Source organism: Macaca thibetana, chromosome 11 (assembly GCF_024542745.1).
Source record: "Macaca thibetana thibetana isolate TM-01 chromosome 11, ASM2454274v1, whole genome shotgun sequence".
NCBI lineage: Eukaryota > Metazoa > Chordata > Mammalia > Primates > Cercopithecidae > Macaca > Macaca thibetana.
In genome coordinates, this window is record NC_065588.1 from 119,225,114 (window position 1) to 119,243,517 (window position 18,404).

At 52.0% G+C, this 18,404-nt stretch overlaps 2 protein-coding genes across 3 annotated transcripts in view; one reads left to right on the top strand and one right to left on the bottom strand.

The window, feature by feature from the left end:
* Positions 1–2,627: 2,627 nt before the first annotated feature.
* The window catches only part of ARL6IP4 (ADP ribosylation factor like GTPase 6 interacting protein 4), a 124,869-nt gene continuing 109,092 nt past the window's right edge, over positions 2,628–18,404 (top strand). The window contains exon 1 of one of the 2 annotated variants that reach the window (XM_050748132.1): positions 2,628–2,637. Coding sequence is in view for 1 of the 2 variants with exons in the window: in XM_050748129.1 (XP_050604086.1) it covers positions 10,276–10,303 (28 nt within the window). In the remaining variant the exon portion in view is untranslated. Of the gene's footprint in view, positions 2,638–10,260; positions 10,304–18,404 lie in introns of those variants that run through there. The other variant, XM_050748129.1, reaches the window with a different exon arrangement.
* VPS37B (VPS37B subunit of ESCRT-I) overlaps positions 3,216–18,404 on the bottom strand; it is a 34,586-nt gene continuing 19,397 nt past the window's right edge. The window contains exons 2-4 of the mRNA XM_050748140.1: positions 9,524–9,695; positions 6,491–6,573; positions 3,216–5,518 (exon numbers count right to left, since the gene is read on the bottom strand). Coding sequence (XP_050604097.1) covers positions 5,027–5,518; positions 6,491–6,573; positions 9,524–9,695 — 747 coding nt within the window. The 3' untranslated portion in view covers positions 3,216–5,026. The remainder of the gene's footprint in view (positions 5,519–6,490; positions 6,574–9,523; positions 9,696–18,404) is intronic.

Genomic DNA, 18,404 nt, shown 5'->3' on the forward strand with positions numbered 1-18,404 from the left:
CCATGTGGGTGGTGCTTCTGGATGTGAGTCTCTTATTTATCTCAGAAGGAACTTTTGGGTGCAGCCAGGACGCAGTAGGCTTGAGCGTCAACTCTTCAGGAAATGCGTGTTTTTAATATTCCGAGCTCGAGCTCTTCTTCCTACGTTTGTATTCAGCACACTGGGAAACGGGGCCAGTGTGGGGCTCCCTGCCTTCCGGACTCCTGAAGGTTGTGGATGGACGGAAGGCACACAGTCCGTGCTGGCTAATGGGACGAGGGTCAGGCATCCTGTCTGTGGCCTTCTGGGGCACCGATTCTACCAGGCCCTCCAGCTGCGTGGCCTCTGAAGACCAGGCTCTGGGTGGGCTGGAGGAATGTTGCCCGTTACTCCTCAGGCCTGGCCCTCGGGCCTCCGTGATGGGAGCCCCCAGGAGGGGTCAGATGCTGGAAGGGGCCGCTTTCTGGGGAGCGAGGTGAGACACAGCGGCCCAGGCGCTGCCTTCACGCCTGGAGTTTCCATTTCCAGCTGGAATAGGCAACCACCCCCATTTCCTGTTTTCCATTCCCCCGTTCTGGCCGCGCCCCACTGCCCACCTGAAGGGGTGGTTTCCAGCCCTCCGGAGAGTGGGCTTGGTCCTAGGCCCTCCAGCTCAGCCAGAAAAAGCCCAGAAATCCAGCTGCTGGACCAGGGCCCTCAGGGAGGGGACCCTGCGGCTAGAGCGAGCTAGGCCCTGGCTTTGCCCATCATATTTGAACGAATATGTGTCTCTTGAGCCTGAGGGGAGTGGCAGGAGGGGTGGGACCAGACTGGGAGGGCAGAGCCAGCAGCTGCCATGTCCTCCTGTCCTCACCCCCACCCCAGGCCCCAGCCCTTTAGCCCTTCACCCTGTGCTCTGGAAAGGCTACCACATACTGGCCAAGGTCAGGAGCAGTAAGAATGAGCCAGAACCAGCCCCTTGGCTTTGTGTGAGCATTTCCTCCTGTTGAAGTGTTGTGCTGGCAATAAAATGCACTTTGACTCTTGTCACTGATGCCCCAGAGGGGCTGTGCCTGGCTCTTCATTCCTTCAGGGACGCATGTTCCCTTGTCTAGGCCCTGGCCAGGCGCTGGGACGGGGACCCCATCGTGTCTGCATTTAGTGCTAGAATACTCAGGACTGCAGAAAAGCTCAGCAGGGCTGTCACAGGCTGTGCGTGTCTGCCTTGCATTCTGGGAGATTTATGGGCCTTGGGGCCCTTCTTTTATACAGGAGGCCAAGAGCCAGCTGCCTCCACAGAGGCCACCTCCACTCCCAGCCTTGATGCCCACAGCTTCCCTGGGGTTCCCAGCAGTTGCTGACCCCCTCAGTGTGTGTGAGACCATGGCTGACAGTTCCTAAGGTGGAGACCCTGACTCCCAGCTGGCTTGGACTTGAGCCATGACCACACACAGCCTTTGCACTTACCGGAAACCTGGAAGGGCATTCAGTCCCTGGGTGTGTGGCAGCCTCACAAGCACCCACTTTACCCAGGAGCACATGCCAGAGGGAAGGCTGAGGTGGGTGAGCTCACCCTGTCCCACCCCCTTCCAAGATTACTGGCATTTATAGAGAAACAGGACAGGGTGGGTCAGGGGAGAGAAAAGGCCCCTTGGCTGGCTCCTGTATGGCCTCAGACAAGCCTCCCACCTGTGCCCAGGTCTCCTGGAGGGTGAAGTGGGGCCTCAGCTGGGGCTGCGTAGCCAGGGTGCTTGTGCCAGGTGGCTAGGACCATGGATGTGAAAGGCCTTGCAAGCGGACCACAAGGCTCAGGCCCCCGTGCCTGGCTCTTGTTTACACGGCAAGATGGCTTCAGAAAACACTAATGGAACTGATTCTCCACCAGATACAGACGAGTGAAAAGCCACAGGCACTGACACCACTTGACTGATCATTCTTGAGTTCCCAATGACCAAACTTTTTGAGATGGAATCTTGCTGTCACCCAGGCGGCAATACAGTGGTGTGCCCCGGCTCACTATAACCTCCTCCCGGGTTCAAGAAACTCTGCCTCAGCCTCCCGAGTAGCTGGGATTACAGGTGTGCACCACCATGCCTAATTTTTGTATTTTTAGTAGAGATGAGGCTTTGCCAGGTTGGCCAGGCTGGTCTCGAACTCCTGATCTCAAGTGATCTGCCCCCCTCAGTCTCCCAAACTGCTGGGATTACAGGCCCCTGCGCCCGGCCAAAACCTTTCATTGGAAAGGCTGCCTCGTGTGGAGCTAGAAAGCAGGAGCTTGGGGTCTGCTCCTGCTTCTCCACCCTCTTGGACCTGTCACTGCCTCTCCCTGGTCCTCCTTGTGCACGGCGCACACAGCGGGAGGAGAGGCAAGACTGTGAAGTCCAGCAGCCTCACTGAAGTGGACAGCAGATTTGGCTGTAAGCTTCCTGGCAGTCACTGGGAAGACAAACTATCAGACACCTTTTCTTTAAGGCAAACTGGCTCCTCAGGAAATGCTTCCCTCTTCCTCACAGAAGAACCACAGAAATTTCTCCTTCACATCCTCATAGGACAATGATGTGCCAGGAATGGCCGCTGTTAGAGGAGACAGCAACAGGTGAGCTTGCTCTCATCTCAGTTCCTCAAGTCCCTCGCAGGGGCACTGTGACTCAGATACACAGCTCAGCTGGGATGGTGGGGACACAGGCGCACAGCTCAGCCGGGGCGGCAGGCACAGGGTACAAATTCTGTAGCTCTGCAAGGAGGCAGGGCTTGCGGGGTCCCCTCCTCTCAGCCTAGAGAAGGAAGCAACACCCACTGGGCTTTGAAGTGGGCAGAGGCAACTGCCTTCTTCAAACACCTGCTGGCAAGTCCCCAAAGCAAAACATCAGAGCCACTAGTTTTCCCACTAAAAACCACCACAAAGTTTCACCCTTCACATAGCACACGGTGGCAACCTCATGGACAGAGAGCAGGCACAGCCTGAGCCCTGAGGTCACCCTCAGTCCCCTACTTGGACACAGTGGCTGTGATCCTGAAGCCACGCTCTCTTACGCACAGAACATGCTCTGTCCATGACTGCTGTTTATGAGACTCTGGTGACCAAGAGGGTAAGAGGCCCCGCCTGCGCCAGGACCCTGGACAGGCAGAGATTTTTGTCTTCAGCTTCAAAAACAGACATCCCAGCCAGCTTCCCTGCTGGAACTTTGATCACTGATGTTTCAGAACCAGACATCATGAACATCCACATCCCCAAGTAAATAAGTGACAGGCCTGTAATTAATAATTCTCTATTTATTAAAAAGGGTCCTACAGCTTTACAGCCACAGCACCGTACACGGCCCTGAACAGCGAAGGCGAGCCCGGTCAGGGGCCCCTTTACAACTCCAATGCCGAGCTCGTTTGGCTACGACCGTGGCCAGGCTGTGGCATCCCCGACAGCGGCCGCTGGTGGAGGTATGGGGGCGGGTGGCACCGCTCAATCGAGATTCACAGAACATGGCAAGCCCGCCTGACTGGCATGGCAGTGAATCATCCTGTACAGCTTCATTTCTTTTAAGAAAACAGTTACAGTAGAGTTCAAGTCCGAGAACAGGAATGTACAGTCACTGAGGACAAAAGGCAGTGGCCTGGTCCGTGGCCCACTGGGACAGATCCCGCTTCAGTTCTGCCTTCTGTCACCCTGGCGGCTAGGCACAGGTAAGGGCCCTGGATGCCTGACAAGTGACAGGGGAGAGGCGGGCCAGAAGGTCCACCGGTGAGCACCTGGGCCTTTTCTGTCAACAGGTGCCACTGCCCCCTGCTGGGCCCTGGGCCTTCAGCACACATGGCACGTGAAGATGAGGTCCCACGGGGGTGGAGAGAAGAGCAGGTGCAGGCGGTCGGAGTGCAGCCCTGTCCCTCAATCCCATGGGGTGGGCTTTCACCAGACCCCTAACGCTGCCGACCCTGAGCCACCAGCCAGCCAGGGGCAGAGGATATTGGCTAAGGGTAGCCTAGGTCAAGGTGGCCGCACGTCTTGACCACCTGTAACAGGGCAATGAACTTGGACAAGCCCTTCAGAGAGAGCACAGCCGGGGCCCTGCCCAGCCCCTAGCAGGTGTAAGTCCTGGCACCTGGGGAAGCTAAGGCACAGCACGGACACCCGAGGGTGGGACCGTGCACTGCTTGCACGGAAGGAAATCACATCCACTTCATCAGCATTTCAATCTGCTCAAGACAGTATCTGCATTTTTAAAAAAATTTCCCTGAATGGTCTTGGGAGTGTCAAAAAGGTGTTTTCAATATAAAACAGGAAAATCACACACATAGTAAAAATATTGGGGGATTATTTCTTCATAGAAACCTTCAGGGCCGGCTCGAGGCAGGAGGGAGAGGAGCAGCTGGGGACACAATTTGCTGTGCAAGTCCCGCTCGTGCGGTCCCCTCCCACACCGGCGGCCGTTCTCCGGCCTCTGGACTCGGCAGTGGGCCCAGTGCAAACTTTGCTTGTGGCTCTGAAGCAAGAGCAGCAGCCAGGTCAGGCGGGGACTACGATGACCTCTCCCCAGGTCAGGCGAGGACTATGACGACCTCTCCCCAGCAGGGTCAGTGAGCAACAACGCAGCCGCAGGTGGTGGCCGGCCACGGCGCTCTTCCAGGCCGGCTGGCGCCCACCTGCCCTCACCAGGGCTGTAGTGGCCGGTGGGTGAGACACATAGGACGTTCGAAAATAAAGTAAGTATTATGAACCATGCTCATTAAATAAAACCGCAATGGAAGGACCAAAATTCTAAATGGGAAGGGGGGAGAGGCCTTGTTTCTTCCCAAATACGAGTTCATCAACGCTAAGATACTTAGAAATCACACGGAGAATGCAAACCAATGCGACGCACAGGTGTCAGGCTGCAACCCGGCACACACAACTGCCTCGTTGCCCAAAGCCTGGGCTTCTACTACTCACCACTGACCTACAGTTCTAAAATCAGACAGACACGCTGGCCTAGGGCCCCAGAGCCCTTGGCACAGAGTGGACCTCCAGCCTCCCTCCCACGTGCGGAGCACAACACAGCAGGCGGAAGGAGTCTCCGGGGAAGGGCCGCGCCGGCGCTCACTGGAGGATGAAACCCGGCTGGTGCGGAGGGAGCCGGGGCGGGGGTCTCTGGGGGAGAGCCGGCGGATACGGGGACATGAACTGCGAAGAGAATCCTTGCTGAGTGGCGAGGCCCACGCGGGGGGGCAGGGGCGGGCACTGTAATCCTGGGTACTGCACGGCCTGTCCCGAGCTCATGGCCGCAGTAAACGGGGTGGCTAAGCGTCCTGCAGGCACTGGGGGTGGTGGTGGGGGGATGCGCCGAGGTGCAACGGTGGGGGGCCCACTGGCCTCTGGGGCAGGGTAGGGAATGGGGGCGGTAGGTGCCAGTTCGGGCAGCCTGGGGGGCAGCGGGGCCAGGGCCTGCGGGAGTCTCTGCCCCTTCAGCACCATCTCCTGGAGCTTCTCGATTTTCACCCGTCGCATGTGGGCCAGTTTCCGTTTGCTCTGATAGACGTCAATGAAGGAATCCAGAGGAAGTTCTCCATCCAGAAACTTCTCTGCCATGTTCTGAAAGAGGCAGAAACCTGGTTACAGGGACAGCCAGATGGGGAGGATGCTCCCTTCGTGATCTAGGCACAAGGAGAGGCAACGCCCAGCTGCTTCCAACACTGCTCCTGCCTGTGGAGAGGGCAACGCCCAGCTGCTTCCAACACTGCTCCTGCCTGTGGAGAGGGCAACGCCCAGCTGCTTCCAACACTGCTCCTGCCTGTGGAGAGGGCCCTGCTCCGGCTCCAGATCCGAGGTTGTGGACTCAGGCTTCAGCATGAGCTGCTACCAGGCAGAGCCACCGGGCAGAGAGGGGGGCAGTCCTGCTGCGCACCCCACCACCAGCGTGACAGGCAGAGGAGCTGGCCTTTGGGTGAGGGCTCTGACTCCTGGGTCCCAGGACTCTCTCGAGCCCACTGGAGTCCAACACCTCCTTGCTTCCACCCGGCCGCACCCCCTGACTGACAGACTCGCCCTGGGTGGATCAGCAGGACAGAAACGCCTGTGCCCACTGGGGCCCCCCAAGGCTTCAGAGTTCATCGAACCCAGCCCTGTCTTGGCAGGACCCTGCCAGCCCCTGCCTGCGACAACTGCAACATTCGACCTTGACTCATTTCCTAATCGCCTGGCGAGGCTCAAGGCTCTAATGCGCAGCTGGACGTGTCCCAGGAGCTCTGTAGCCCCCAGCTGGCCCTTGAACCACGGCACGTGGTAATTCACCACTGGCCCCAGGGGCTGGTGTTCTCAGAGTGGCCCACATGCCCTCTCTTGGCCCTCCCTCGGACCTGCCCTCACTCACCCTGCTGTTCCCTGGACCCCTGCCTGGCACTTTCCCCAGCACACAGGCCAGGCTGCCTGCTGGCATACAGCCTGCACACCTGGGAGGCACCACCTCCTGACCGTGGCAGTGGGGTGCTCACGCTCCCTGGAGGCAGCGGGCCCGCTGACTGCCCAAAGTGCCCCAAGGATTCCACCAAGGCTGGTTGGCTTTACCTCAGTGTCTTCCTCAATCTTGGCCCCTTCTGCTTGAAGAAGTGCTAACAGGGTCTCCAAGGAAGCACTGCTAGACTGTCTGTCTGGAAAAGAAGCAAGAGGCGTGACAAGAGTGACAGGCGTACAGGTAAAGCCCTTCATGATGCCGTCCACACAGACCATGGCAGGATCGCACCTTCCTTTCCAAGAAGCTGAATGTGAAAGGCTTGAAAACCTACAAGGAACAAGTGCACCAAGCCAGTGCCCAGGGGCCAACATCCCATGTCGGAGCAACCTGTGTCATGAGCTGCTTCTAGAGCCAGCTGTTTTCAAATATGGGGCAGTGACATTGTCATCATGCCATTTTGTATTTCCTTTATGTTTTTTTTTTTTTTTTTTTTTTTTTTGAGACGGAGTCTCACGCTGTTGCCCAGGCTGGAGTGCAGTGGCGCGATCTCGGCTCACTGCAAGCTCCGCCTCCCGGGTTCCCGCCATTCTCCTGCCTCAGCCTCCTGAGTAGCTGGGACTACAGGCGCCCGCCACCGCGCCCGGCTAATTTTTTTGTATTTTTAGTAGAGACGGGGTTTCACTGTGGTCTCGATCTCCTGACCTTGTGATCCGCCCGCCTCGGCCTCCCAAAGTGCTGGGATTACAGGCTTGAGCCACCGCGCCCGGCCTTGCTTTATGTTTTGAGTGGTAACTTACATCAAGTATACACATCTTAAGTGTGTCACTCAAATTTCCACATTTTTTTTTTTTTTTTTTTTTTTTTTTGAGACGGAGTCTCGCTCTGTCGCCCAGGCTGGAGTGCAGTGGCGCGATCTCGGCTCACTGCAAGCTCCGCCTCCTGGGTTTACGCCATTCTCCTGCCTCAGCCTCCTGAGTAGCTGGGACTACAGGCGCCCCCCACCGCGCCCGGCTAATTTTTTGTATTTTTAGTAGAGACGGGGTTTCACCGTGGTCTCGATCTCCTGACCTTGTGATCCGCCCGCCTCGGCCTCCCAAAGTGCTGGGATTACAGGCGTGAGCCACCGCGCCTGGCCAATTTCCACATGTTTAACCCCCAACCACCACCCCCCAGATCCAGACACAGAACGTTTCCACCGGGCGCCCACAGGCCCACTGCACCCGCCAGGTAACCCCTACACTGGCCTCCACCACCACAGAGAAGCTCCGCCTGGTCTTGACTCCACATCCTGGAATCAGAGTACAGACCATACTCTGCTGGCTTCTTCCACTCAGCACCGCGTCTCTGAGACCCTGCTCAGGTCTGTGAATCAGTTCGTTTCAATGCTGTGTAGTGTTCCATTGTGTAAATAGACTTTACGTGCCCATTACCCCGTAGACGGACATTTTGATTGTTTCCAAATTTTATCATAAGGAAGGTAATAAGGATACAACATTCTTGTACCTCCCTTCTGAGAGACATTAATGTCCATTTCTGTTGGGTATACACCCAGGAGCAGAGCCGCTGAACTGCAGCGCACACACACTCTTAATGTTAGTAGGTACTACCCAACAACTTTCCCGAGGTGAAATGAAAAAAGGAGCTGGCTGTGGTGGCCACACCTGTAAGTCCCAAATGACCCACGGACACTCCTACCAGCAACAGATGCATGGCACTTCACTAGCACTTGGTACTGCCAGTCTTTTTACTTTTCATCACTCTGGTTTGGGTGTGTTATTGTAAATTTTTACTGAAGTTAATGGAGAAAATGACAAGATGATAGCAAGTAGTGACAGACATCACTGTAAACCTCACTGAAGAAGGTGATTTTTAACCCAAATTCTTTTAAGGGATGGGGTCTCCGTCACCCAGACTGGAGTATAGTAATGCAATCACGGTTCACTGTGGCCTCAGCCTTCAGAGTAGGTGGGACTATAGGCGAGCACCACCACTCCCGGCTTATTTCATTTCTTCTGTGGAGACACAGTCTCACTCTGTCGCCCAGGCTGGAGTACAGGGGTGCAATCATGGCTCACTGCAGCTTCAACCTCCAAGGCTCAAGCAATCCTCCTTCCTCAGCCTCCCAAGTAGCTAGGACCACAGGCGTGTGCCACCACACCCAGCTCCAACTTTATCTAAATGTCCCTTTGATAACTATCAAAAGCACTCAGGATGCTCAACAATCTTTAATTCTGATGTCTCCTCCTAATGGCTGCAAATTAAAGTATGCCATTAAAATAAAATGTTCCAGTGATGTGTATTTTTTTTTTACCATTAACAAACAGCACAAGACAAACAGGCAAACAGCATAAGACATCTGTTGAATATCATAATTCAGAAAACTGCTTTTTCTATGCTGTTTAGAGAAGGTGGGGTCTTGAATTTAAAAAGTGGCAAGTCTCCTCTTCTAAACTGGTGACTGCTAAACTGGCTGGCTTCCTCCTAATCCCCATCCCCTTTTCTGGTAAATGCCCCAAGTACCCACATTTCTGCCACCTGCTCCACGCTACAAACCCTGGAGGTGTGTGTGGACCTGGGCTGACCTCAGCAGTCATCGCCACCAGGCAGGGCCACTGGGAGGAGGGGGCAGTCCTGCTATACACCCTGCCCTCTCGAACCACAAGTAAAGAGAGGCTGCAGGCCCGGGGGCCCTCCATATTCCATACATAAACTAGTCCAATACAGTGGTTCATGTCTGTAATAGCAGCGCTTTGTGAGACAAAGGCCGGAGGATGGCTTGAGTTCAAGACCAGTTTGGGCAACATAGCAAGACGACCTCTCTACAAAATATGAGAAACTAGCCTGCTTGGGTAGTGCACACCTGTGGTCCCAGCTACTCAGGAGGCTGAGGCAGGAGGATCACCTGAGCCCAGGAGGTCGAGTGGCTGCGCTGAGCCATGGTTGCACCACTGCACTCCAGCCTGAGACAGCAAGACCCTGTTTCTAAAAATATATAAATAATATACATAAGCCATTTCTTCACTGCAGTAGAGTCACTACCTTAATCTGAAATTTTTCAATAATATTTCCTTCCCGGTAGGGCAATGGCTTGAAATGTGTCCTTCTCTCAACTCTTTATTCTCAAGTGATCACCCTTAAAAAGTTACCTAATTTGGTCTTCTTTATCTGATAGGCTTCAAAGAGAACCTGGAGTTCCTGGTATTTCTGGGTCAAGCGTGCTTTCAATGTGTCCAGCTGGGGCTGGTACAGAAGGTTTCCTTCTGCCAGGCTCCGGTTGCTGGCAAGTGTCATTTCTTTGTTAAGCTGAACATTCTGCGTCTGCAAGGAACACACGAGATGATGAGAACCAAAAGTATATCAGCTCCTAGACCCCTGGAGGTCCCCACGCACACCCCAGGAGCCCACTGCGGCTGCTGCCGCCTCACTGGTCTCCACAGCTGGCACCGCATGCCAGGCAGATGCTACCGGCCCAGAGCCAAACCCCTGGTTTCTCATTTGGAGCTGCTGCCCGTCGCAAAGAATGAGGCCGACTTCCTTCCAGCACGTTTCCAGGACAGGCTTTGTCCTGTGACTCCATGCAGACAGAGCCTTCCCTGCCACGGCTGCGCTGTGACTTGAATTCCTTACTACGGCCATTGTGCTTGCAGAAGTAAACAGCTGTAAAGATTTAGAATTTGATTGTTTTCAAAACAAGTTTCTGCTGCTCCAGAGGAAGTTAAAGAACCACTTAGCAGCAGTTGGCATGATGTCAATTCAGGCTTCATAAGCAGCCTAAGAGGTTCTACCAGCAAGCTGAAGAAACCCTGGGAAGGAACTGTGTTTCCAGCCACCGGGGTTCCTCGTCTCTCCCATGCCCACCCCAGCTCTTCTGAGCCTTCCAGCTCCCAGCTGTTGGTGGATGAGCAAAGCTGACCAAAAGTTGGGGGAAGAGGGGAGACATATTTTGCCCATCAGGGGTTTCATTTTGTCCTTTAGAGCAATGACAGGCTACCCTGGTAGGTAGAGAAGCCACATGCCCAGAACTTAGGGGAGAAAGACAGGGGTAGAAGGTCTGAGAAAAAAAAAAAAAAAGGCAAAATGCTCCTGGCAAAGCTTAGCCAAAGTTTAAATAAAAAACACAAACGCATGGGTACCCTAGTTCCCTTTTCACTCACCGGTGATCGGCTTCCTCTACCACAGCCCAGCCACTGCCACCTCTTTCCTTCCACACCGTCAGTTTCAACAGCACGCGATTCCTTACCCAGTGTATGTCTGTTTCTCTTGAAGCAGCTCCTTCTTCAACCCCACCCATCTCATTTTCCCCTTAATATTTTCTACCACCCCACCCAGGCTATTTTTGCTGCTACTTCCTTCCTTTTGGTAGCTGGAGTATAGATTCCTGGCCATGCTGCCTCTGCTCCCCACCCCCAGTCATACCCGTTGATTGCTGTCATAGTTCCTGGTGTGCTCACACAAGTGCACACACACCACACACACAAGGAAGAGGCTCAGGGAATCAGAGAACAAAGAAACAAGCCCTTTGGATCCATGCCTCAATCAGGAGATCCCTAACCCCAGGAGGAGGGCTCTGTTCAGCAGACAGTGATCTGCATCTCCAGACCAACAGCTGCGCCCAGAGCCCTGAAGATCAGGCTCCACTGAAAACCCGACAGGATTTAAATGACAATGAAAAGCAAACCTCTCTCCCAACTCTGAAGTAAAAGCTAGGAGTGTCCCGGAAATGTGGGTGGTAGAAATGCTTTCATCTCTTCTGATGCCTTTAGCAAAAAAGGAGAATCTTGGGACTGGAAAGACCCAGTTTCACTGAGGTTCCTGGTAAGCAGTGGGGCTCCCGACACCCCCTTCCCCACCCACAGGGCGGCTCTCCATGGGCTTTCTATGCCCGGCCCAGCAGAAGCGTCTTTCTTCCATTGTCAAGCCATTTAAAAGAGCAAACAAAAACTACAGTATTGGCCAGGCGCGGGGGCTCAAGCCTGTAATCCCAGCACTTTGGGAGGCCGAGGCAGGCGGATCACAAGGTCAGGAGATAGAGACCATCCTGGCTAACATGGTGAAACTCCCGTCTCTACTAAAAAATAACAAAAAACTAGCCGGGCGTGATGGTGGGCGCCTGTAGTCCCAGCTACTCGGGAGGCTGAGGCAGGAGAATGGCGTGAACCCAGGAGGCGGAGCTTGCAGTGAGCTGAGATCCAGCCACTGTACTCCAGCCCGGGCAACAGAGCGAGGCTCCGTCTCAAAAAAAAAAAAAAAAAAAAAAAAAAAAAAAAAACAAACTACTGTATGACCACTCTGGAAAACAGGCGCTTTTTAATAAAGCTGAATATGTAACTACCGTATGACCCAGAAATTGTACTCTTGGGCATTTATATCAGAGAAATGAGAACTTACATTCAACAAAAACCTGCCCAGGACTGTCGACAGCAACATTTATTTGTAACAACTAAAATCTAGAAGCAGCCCAGGTGTCTTTTAACAGGTGAATGGGTAAACAAGCTGCAGGCCAGCCAGGCTGCAAAATACCACTCAGCAGCAAAAGGAAGAAACTTGACTGGCGGGACTGATAACGCTCTAGGGAATCACACTGAGTGAAAACAGCCAACCCCAAAGGACCACTCACTCCACGACCCCATGAGCACAACACCCCTGAAATACAAAATCACAAAAATGGAGAACAGATTAGCGGTGTGTGGGGGACTACAAAAGGCCGACATGAGGGATTTGCATGGGGATGGAGCCGTCCTGATGTTCTGTGTCCTGGCAGTATCAGTGCCCCATCCTGGTGCTGAGAGTGCACTGAATTTCACCAGATGTTACCCCAGGGGGCGGCTGGGAGAAGGGGACACAGGATCTCTCTGTATTCTTACAACTGCATGTGAAACTACGAGCATCTCAAAATAAAATTTAACCATAAATATAACCACCAACCACTGCTGAGATGGCTTTCTCCTGCTGGTCTCACCTGGCGGATGAGGAGAGGGGCAAGTGGTCCAGGCTGCACTGAGAGACAGGCCTCGCGCTCCTGCTCCCAGCCCCACAGTTGTGTGTGTTCCATCACTCTCAGTCAATTCTTTGTTCAATAAACATTTACTGAGCAAGTACCATCTGCCACGCCTGGAGTTAGGCACAGGGAATTCTGAGAAACAGGAATGCTCCCACCCTCAAATAAACTGAGTCAGCATAAATGGAGCCAAACTCATCAGCCCTGATCTGTGAGGCCCCAAATGGCCTGGTCCCCACCAACCCTTCCCAGTCAGTTCTGAGAAAGCAGGTCCCTAACCATCCTGCCTACACCAGCAGCCACCCTCTGCGAGCACCCACGTCTTTCGTGGCATCGTCACTGTCATCAGTGAAGATAAAATCTGTTGTCTCAATCACTGTCGGTCCCAACACTAAATACAGACGACATACTTGCCTTTGGCATCCCAAGCACTTTGCACACGTCTGCCACTCAGTGAAGATCTGTTGAATGAATCAGAGAGCCCCCCACAACCCCCCAAAAAGCCAAAATTCACTCAAAGCCAAGCCCGGCAAATAAGGGACGTAAAAAAGTGTGGAGGAAGAAAAAGTGAGTTATGTTTGTTGAGTGCTAAGTGCCCCCAATCCTTGATGAAGTAGAGGCGCTCCCAGCAGAAAGTCACTTGAGACTGAGTCTGAGGGAGGGTGTCACACTGGACCTTAAAGTAATTGTCAAACAGAATTTCCTCAAAAGTCCTCAGTTAAAGTAGCACACAGCAAGTGCAGGTCTCCCACACAACCACCTGAAAGACAGCACTCGACGCAGCACCGACCGACATTCCCGCAGGCGGCCTGGACTACTCCACAGCAGTCTCAGCCTCAGCTGTGCCTTACGATCCCCGATCCCCATTTACTGGGGAGTAGGGAGGCTGCTGTTAAAAATCTCACCATCCCAACCAACCCCTACCTGTCAAGCTCTTCAGGAGGGGGCCCAGGCATGGATACTGTCTTCAAAGCTCCCTGTTGATACAGATCGCTAAGCTGAAAACTTGCTTCAGTTTCACCATAAAAATGCATCTACAAAGAAAATCTTATTTCTGCAGAGTTTAAGTCAAGTCAAAATCACGTGTCCTACATATTAGAAAGTCCTAGAGGAGAAGAACACAAGGAAAGCGTGGACTATAATAAAAAGACAACTCATTTGTCCACATTTCTGGGGTCTGGGGAAAAAAGGCAATTTGTTTTGTATAGGACACACATAAGCCACCAGGCATCAAAAGAGGCCAAATAAAACTCCAACTGAGGCCAGCTGTGGTGGCTCACACCTGTAATCTCAGCACTTTTGGGGGCCGCGGCGGGTGGATCACCTGAGGTTAGGAGTTTCAGACCAGCCTGACCAACATGGAGAAAACCCTTCTCTACGAAAAATACAAAATTAGCCGGGCAAGGTAGCACATGCCTGTAATCCCAGCTACTCGGAGGCTGAGGCAGGAGAATCACTTGAACTTGGGAGGCAGAGGTTGCGGTGAGCCGAGATAGCACCATTGCACTCCAGCCTGGGCAACAAGAGTGAAACTGTCTCAAAAACAAACAAACAAAAAAAACCCTCCAACTGAGGACTGTTAAACTGGCAGTGATTTTTTTTTAATATCCTTTGGGTATTCAGATGTTTTTAAATAATATAATTTTTTTTTTACAATTGAGACAGTCTCGCTGTCACCCATGCTGGAATGCAGTGGCGTGATCTCAGCTCACTGCAGCCTGTCTGCAGGGTTCAAGCGATTCCTGTGCCTCAGTCTCTTGAGTAGCTGGGATTACAGGTGTGCACCACCCCTGGCTAATTTTTTTTGTATTTTTAGTAGAGATAAGGTTTTGCCACATTGGCCAGGATGGTCTTGAACTCCTGACCTCAAGTAATCTCCCTGCCTCGGCCTCTCAAAGTGCTAGGATTATAAGCATGAGCCACCACACCCAGACAAATACAGTAAATTCTAAGTGGCCACCCAGAGTATACCCACAGCACCCTGCAGGATAATGGCAGTGGGGACAATGGTCAGGATGCATGTGCTGAAGGTGGATGTCTTACGCATTGGATAAAATTTTTCAACACCAAAACCTGCCCCAGAACATACCTTGGATGCTACAATCAACGAAGAAACTCTTTCCTCAATCTTTTCGTTGTTACAGTTGGAAAATAAAAAGGTGGGGGGAGGAGAAACAACAGCTTTGTTCATTTGCAAAGCAAAGTCAAACTGGCCAGGACAGGCCCGGGAGGCCTCCATGGGCGCAGCACAAACCACTCAGCAAGGCCCAGATGGCAGTCACTCCGGCCACATACACCCAACTCTCCACCCCTCTGGGACTGATTCCAGCCTCAATGTCTGTGACCAAATCTGTATAGTAAATCTGAGAATACTTAGAGAGGTATTTTAGGAACCATCCGATTTTAAAAAAAAAGAAAAATCTTAAGTTGCCACTGTCTTTGTTTCATGGTAGGCACCAACAAATACCTGAAATTGAAAACAGTGATGCCAACCTCTTGATCATTCTCATGATCCTTTTTGTTAACCATAGAAAAGTCTTTTCAGGAAATAATCTCTCTGTGGTAAAGGAACATTTTTATACATTTACTCAGTTTCACTTCAGTTTCCATTTCTCATAAGTGAAGAAAAATGAGATGCCTGATAACAGCATTTGTAGTAGGACCTGGCTTGTCTAAACTTATTTCTGCCCACCTATCCGTGCATGAGCACAGTGAACTCTCTGGAAGCATGCTCACCCCAGGGTAACAGCAGCAGCCTGAGTGGGTGTGATTCTTTTACTTTCTGCTTTCTACTTTTAACTATCACAGTATTTGATTCATTAGAGCAACCACACATAACTTTGTAGAAAAAGGGTTTTTTTTAAGTTAAAAAAGTATCTTATGGCCAGGTGTGGTGGCTCACGCCTATAATTCCAGCACTTTGGGAGGCCAAGGTGGGCGGATCACAAGGTCAGGAGATCGAGACCATCCTGGCTAACACGGTGAAACCCTGTCTCTACTAAAAATACAAAAAATTAGCTGGGCGTGGTGGCGGGCGCCTGTAGTCCCAGCTACTCGGGAGGCTGAGGCAGGAGAATGGCATGAACCCGGGAGGCGGAGCTTGCAGTGAGTGGAAGTCGCGCCACCGCACGCCAGCCTGGGCAACAGAGCAAGACTCCACCTCAAAAAAAAAAAAAAAAAAAAAAAAAAAAAAAAAGTATCTTATATATACTTATCCAGGCAGAAATGTGGAGGTCTCTTTTATCTCTTGGGATGCTTACATTAATATATGTAACTCTCTCAGAACACACAGTCTGGCTGGGCATGGCTCACACCTGTAATCCTAGCACTCTGGGACGTCAAGGCGGGTGGATCACTTGAGGTCAGGAGTTCGAGACCAGCCTAGCCAAAATGATGAAACCCCCACCTCTACTAAAAATACAAAAAAAATTAGCCAGCTGTGGTGGTGGGCGCCTATAATCCCAGCTACTGGGGAGGCTGAGACACAAGAATTGCTTGAACCTGGGAGGAGGAGGTTGCAGTGAGCTGAGATCGTGCCACTGCACTTCAGCCTGGGCAAAAGAGTAAGACTCCGTCTCAGACAGAAAGAGAACACACACACACACACACACACACTTTCTCAAATATGCATGTCATTATTTCTTTATTTGGGTGGGGGGAGTGTGGCAGAAAATAAAGTCAGCAAGAAAGGAGAGAGAGCTACAGTCCCCTCTGCATATGCCATGGCCGCTACAAAGGAGAGGCACGCAGGGGTAGAGGCAGGGGCAGGAGACTGCCTGCAGCTTTGTGGCCAATGCTGGGTCAAGGGTGTAGGTTTCCCGTGGATGCGTTCCAGACCAGACACTTGTACAATGTGAAATTCTGATTCCAGCTGGCCAGAGTCTAGCTCCTCCATCTGTAATTATAATTGTGCCTTCCAAATCTGCCCACATTTCCAAGCTAAATCTTCTTCATGGAAACATACTCATAGCAGTTCTTTTTTCCCCCTTCACACCGTAATATAATACTTGTAACAACTAAGTAAGTGACATGACTGAATCAGGTTAGCAAACTTAAATGAGCAAATGGGAATCCTTAATAGCACCTCAAGTCCTTTAAATGCCCAAAATCCAGTGTGTACTTGGAATCTGGGCTGCGTTAGGATAAAAACAAAGTATGCCCTACAGCATTCTCAGAAGGCATAGTATTTATGCAAAGTAAATAAATCACACTTTATTTAACAAGCAAACTTCATCGTAATTTTTTATTTTTTGAGACAGGGTCTTGTTCTGTCGCCCAGGCTGAAATGCAGTGGTGTAATCATGGCTCACTGCAACCTTGACCTCCTGAGCTCAAGCAATCCTCTCACCTCAGCCTCCCAAAGTGCTGGGATTATAGGCTTGAGCCACTGTGCCCAGCAACAAGCAAGCATGTTGTTAAACAAGCATTAGTTCCAGGAATATAAAATGCTCTTCCCACCAAGGCTGTTCACACTGGCTATGCAGCCTGGAATGCCCTCCTATCCAAATCTCTGCTGCAAACTCTACCCTAACCAAGGCCTTAGCAATGGCAGAGCGTTTTCTAAACTTCTCCCAGCCCCATCAACGCCACACAGAGCTAGACCCTTAGTGGTGGGCATTCCCTGAGGCCCCACTTGATTGAGATGCAATTCACACCTCATACAATCCATCTACTGAAACCATTCCACTCAAGGGTGTCCCATTCACAGAGGATACTTCTGGCTTCACTGTATTCACACTGTATTCTTCTGTGCTCGTCTGTTCATCTATTTATTCATGCATCAAAAAATTTCTTTTCAGGCATCATCATGGGCTGGCTCTGGGCAGGCAACGGAGACAGAAAAGTGAACAGGAAGGTAAAGCTCCTGTCCTTAGGACAGTGGAGCTACTAAACATGACAAACACAATCATAAAATCTGTCCACTGCTGGACCAGGCGCAGTGGCTCACGCCTGTAATCCCAGCACTTTGGGAAGCCGAGGAGGGTGGATCACGAGGTCAAGAGATCGAGACCATCCTGGCCAATGTGGTGAAACCCCATCCCTACTAAAAATACAAAAATTAGCCGGGCAGGGTAACACACGCCTGTAGTCTCAGCTGCTCAGGAGGCTGAGGCAGGAGAATCGCTTGAACCCAGGAGGCGGAGATTACAGTGAGCCAAGATTGTGCCACTGCACTCCAGCCTAGTGACAGAGGGAGACTTCGTCTCAAAAAAACAAACAAACAAAACAAAAAATCTGTCTGCTGCTGTGTCACGAAGGTGTTGTAACTCTCCTGGGAGTGACAGGATGCTTGTGGTGTGCTGAATGGTGCGCCCCCCTCCCCCAAAAAGATGTGTCTACATCCTAATCTCTGGAACCTACATTTATTGGAAAAAAGGTCTTTGCAAATTTAATTAAGGATCTGGAAATGAGGCAATCATCTTTAATCAATTAGGTGGCCCTAATCCAATGACAAGAGTCCTTTTTTTTTTTTTTTTTTTTTTTTTTTTGAGGCAGTCTTGCTCTGTCGCCTAGGCTGGAGTGCAGTGGTGCGATCTCGGCTCACTGCAACCTCCAACCTCTGCCTCCCGGGTTCCAGCGATTCTCCTGCTTCAGCCTCCTGAGTAGCTGGGATTACAGGTGTGCGCCACCACGCCTGGCTAATTTTTGTATTTTTAGTAGCGATGGGGTGTCACGATGTTGGCCAGGCTGGTGTCGAACTCCTGGCCTCAAGTGATCTGCCAGCCTTGGCCTCCCAAAGTGTTGGAATTACAGGCGTGAGCCACCGCGCCTGGCCTACAAGAGTCCTTTTAAGAGACACATGGAGGCCGGGCGTGGTGGTTCAAGCCTGTAATCCCAGCACTTTGGGAGGCCGAGACGGGCGGATCACGAGGTCAGGAGATCGAGACCATCTTGGCTAACATGGTGAAACCCCGTCTCTACTAAAAAATACAAAAAACTAGCCGGGCGAGGTGGCGGGCGCCTGTAGTCCCAGCTACTCGGGAGGCTGAGGCAGGAGAATGGCCTAAACCTGGGAGGCGGAGCTTGCA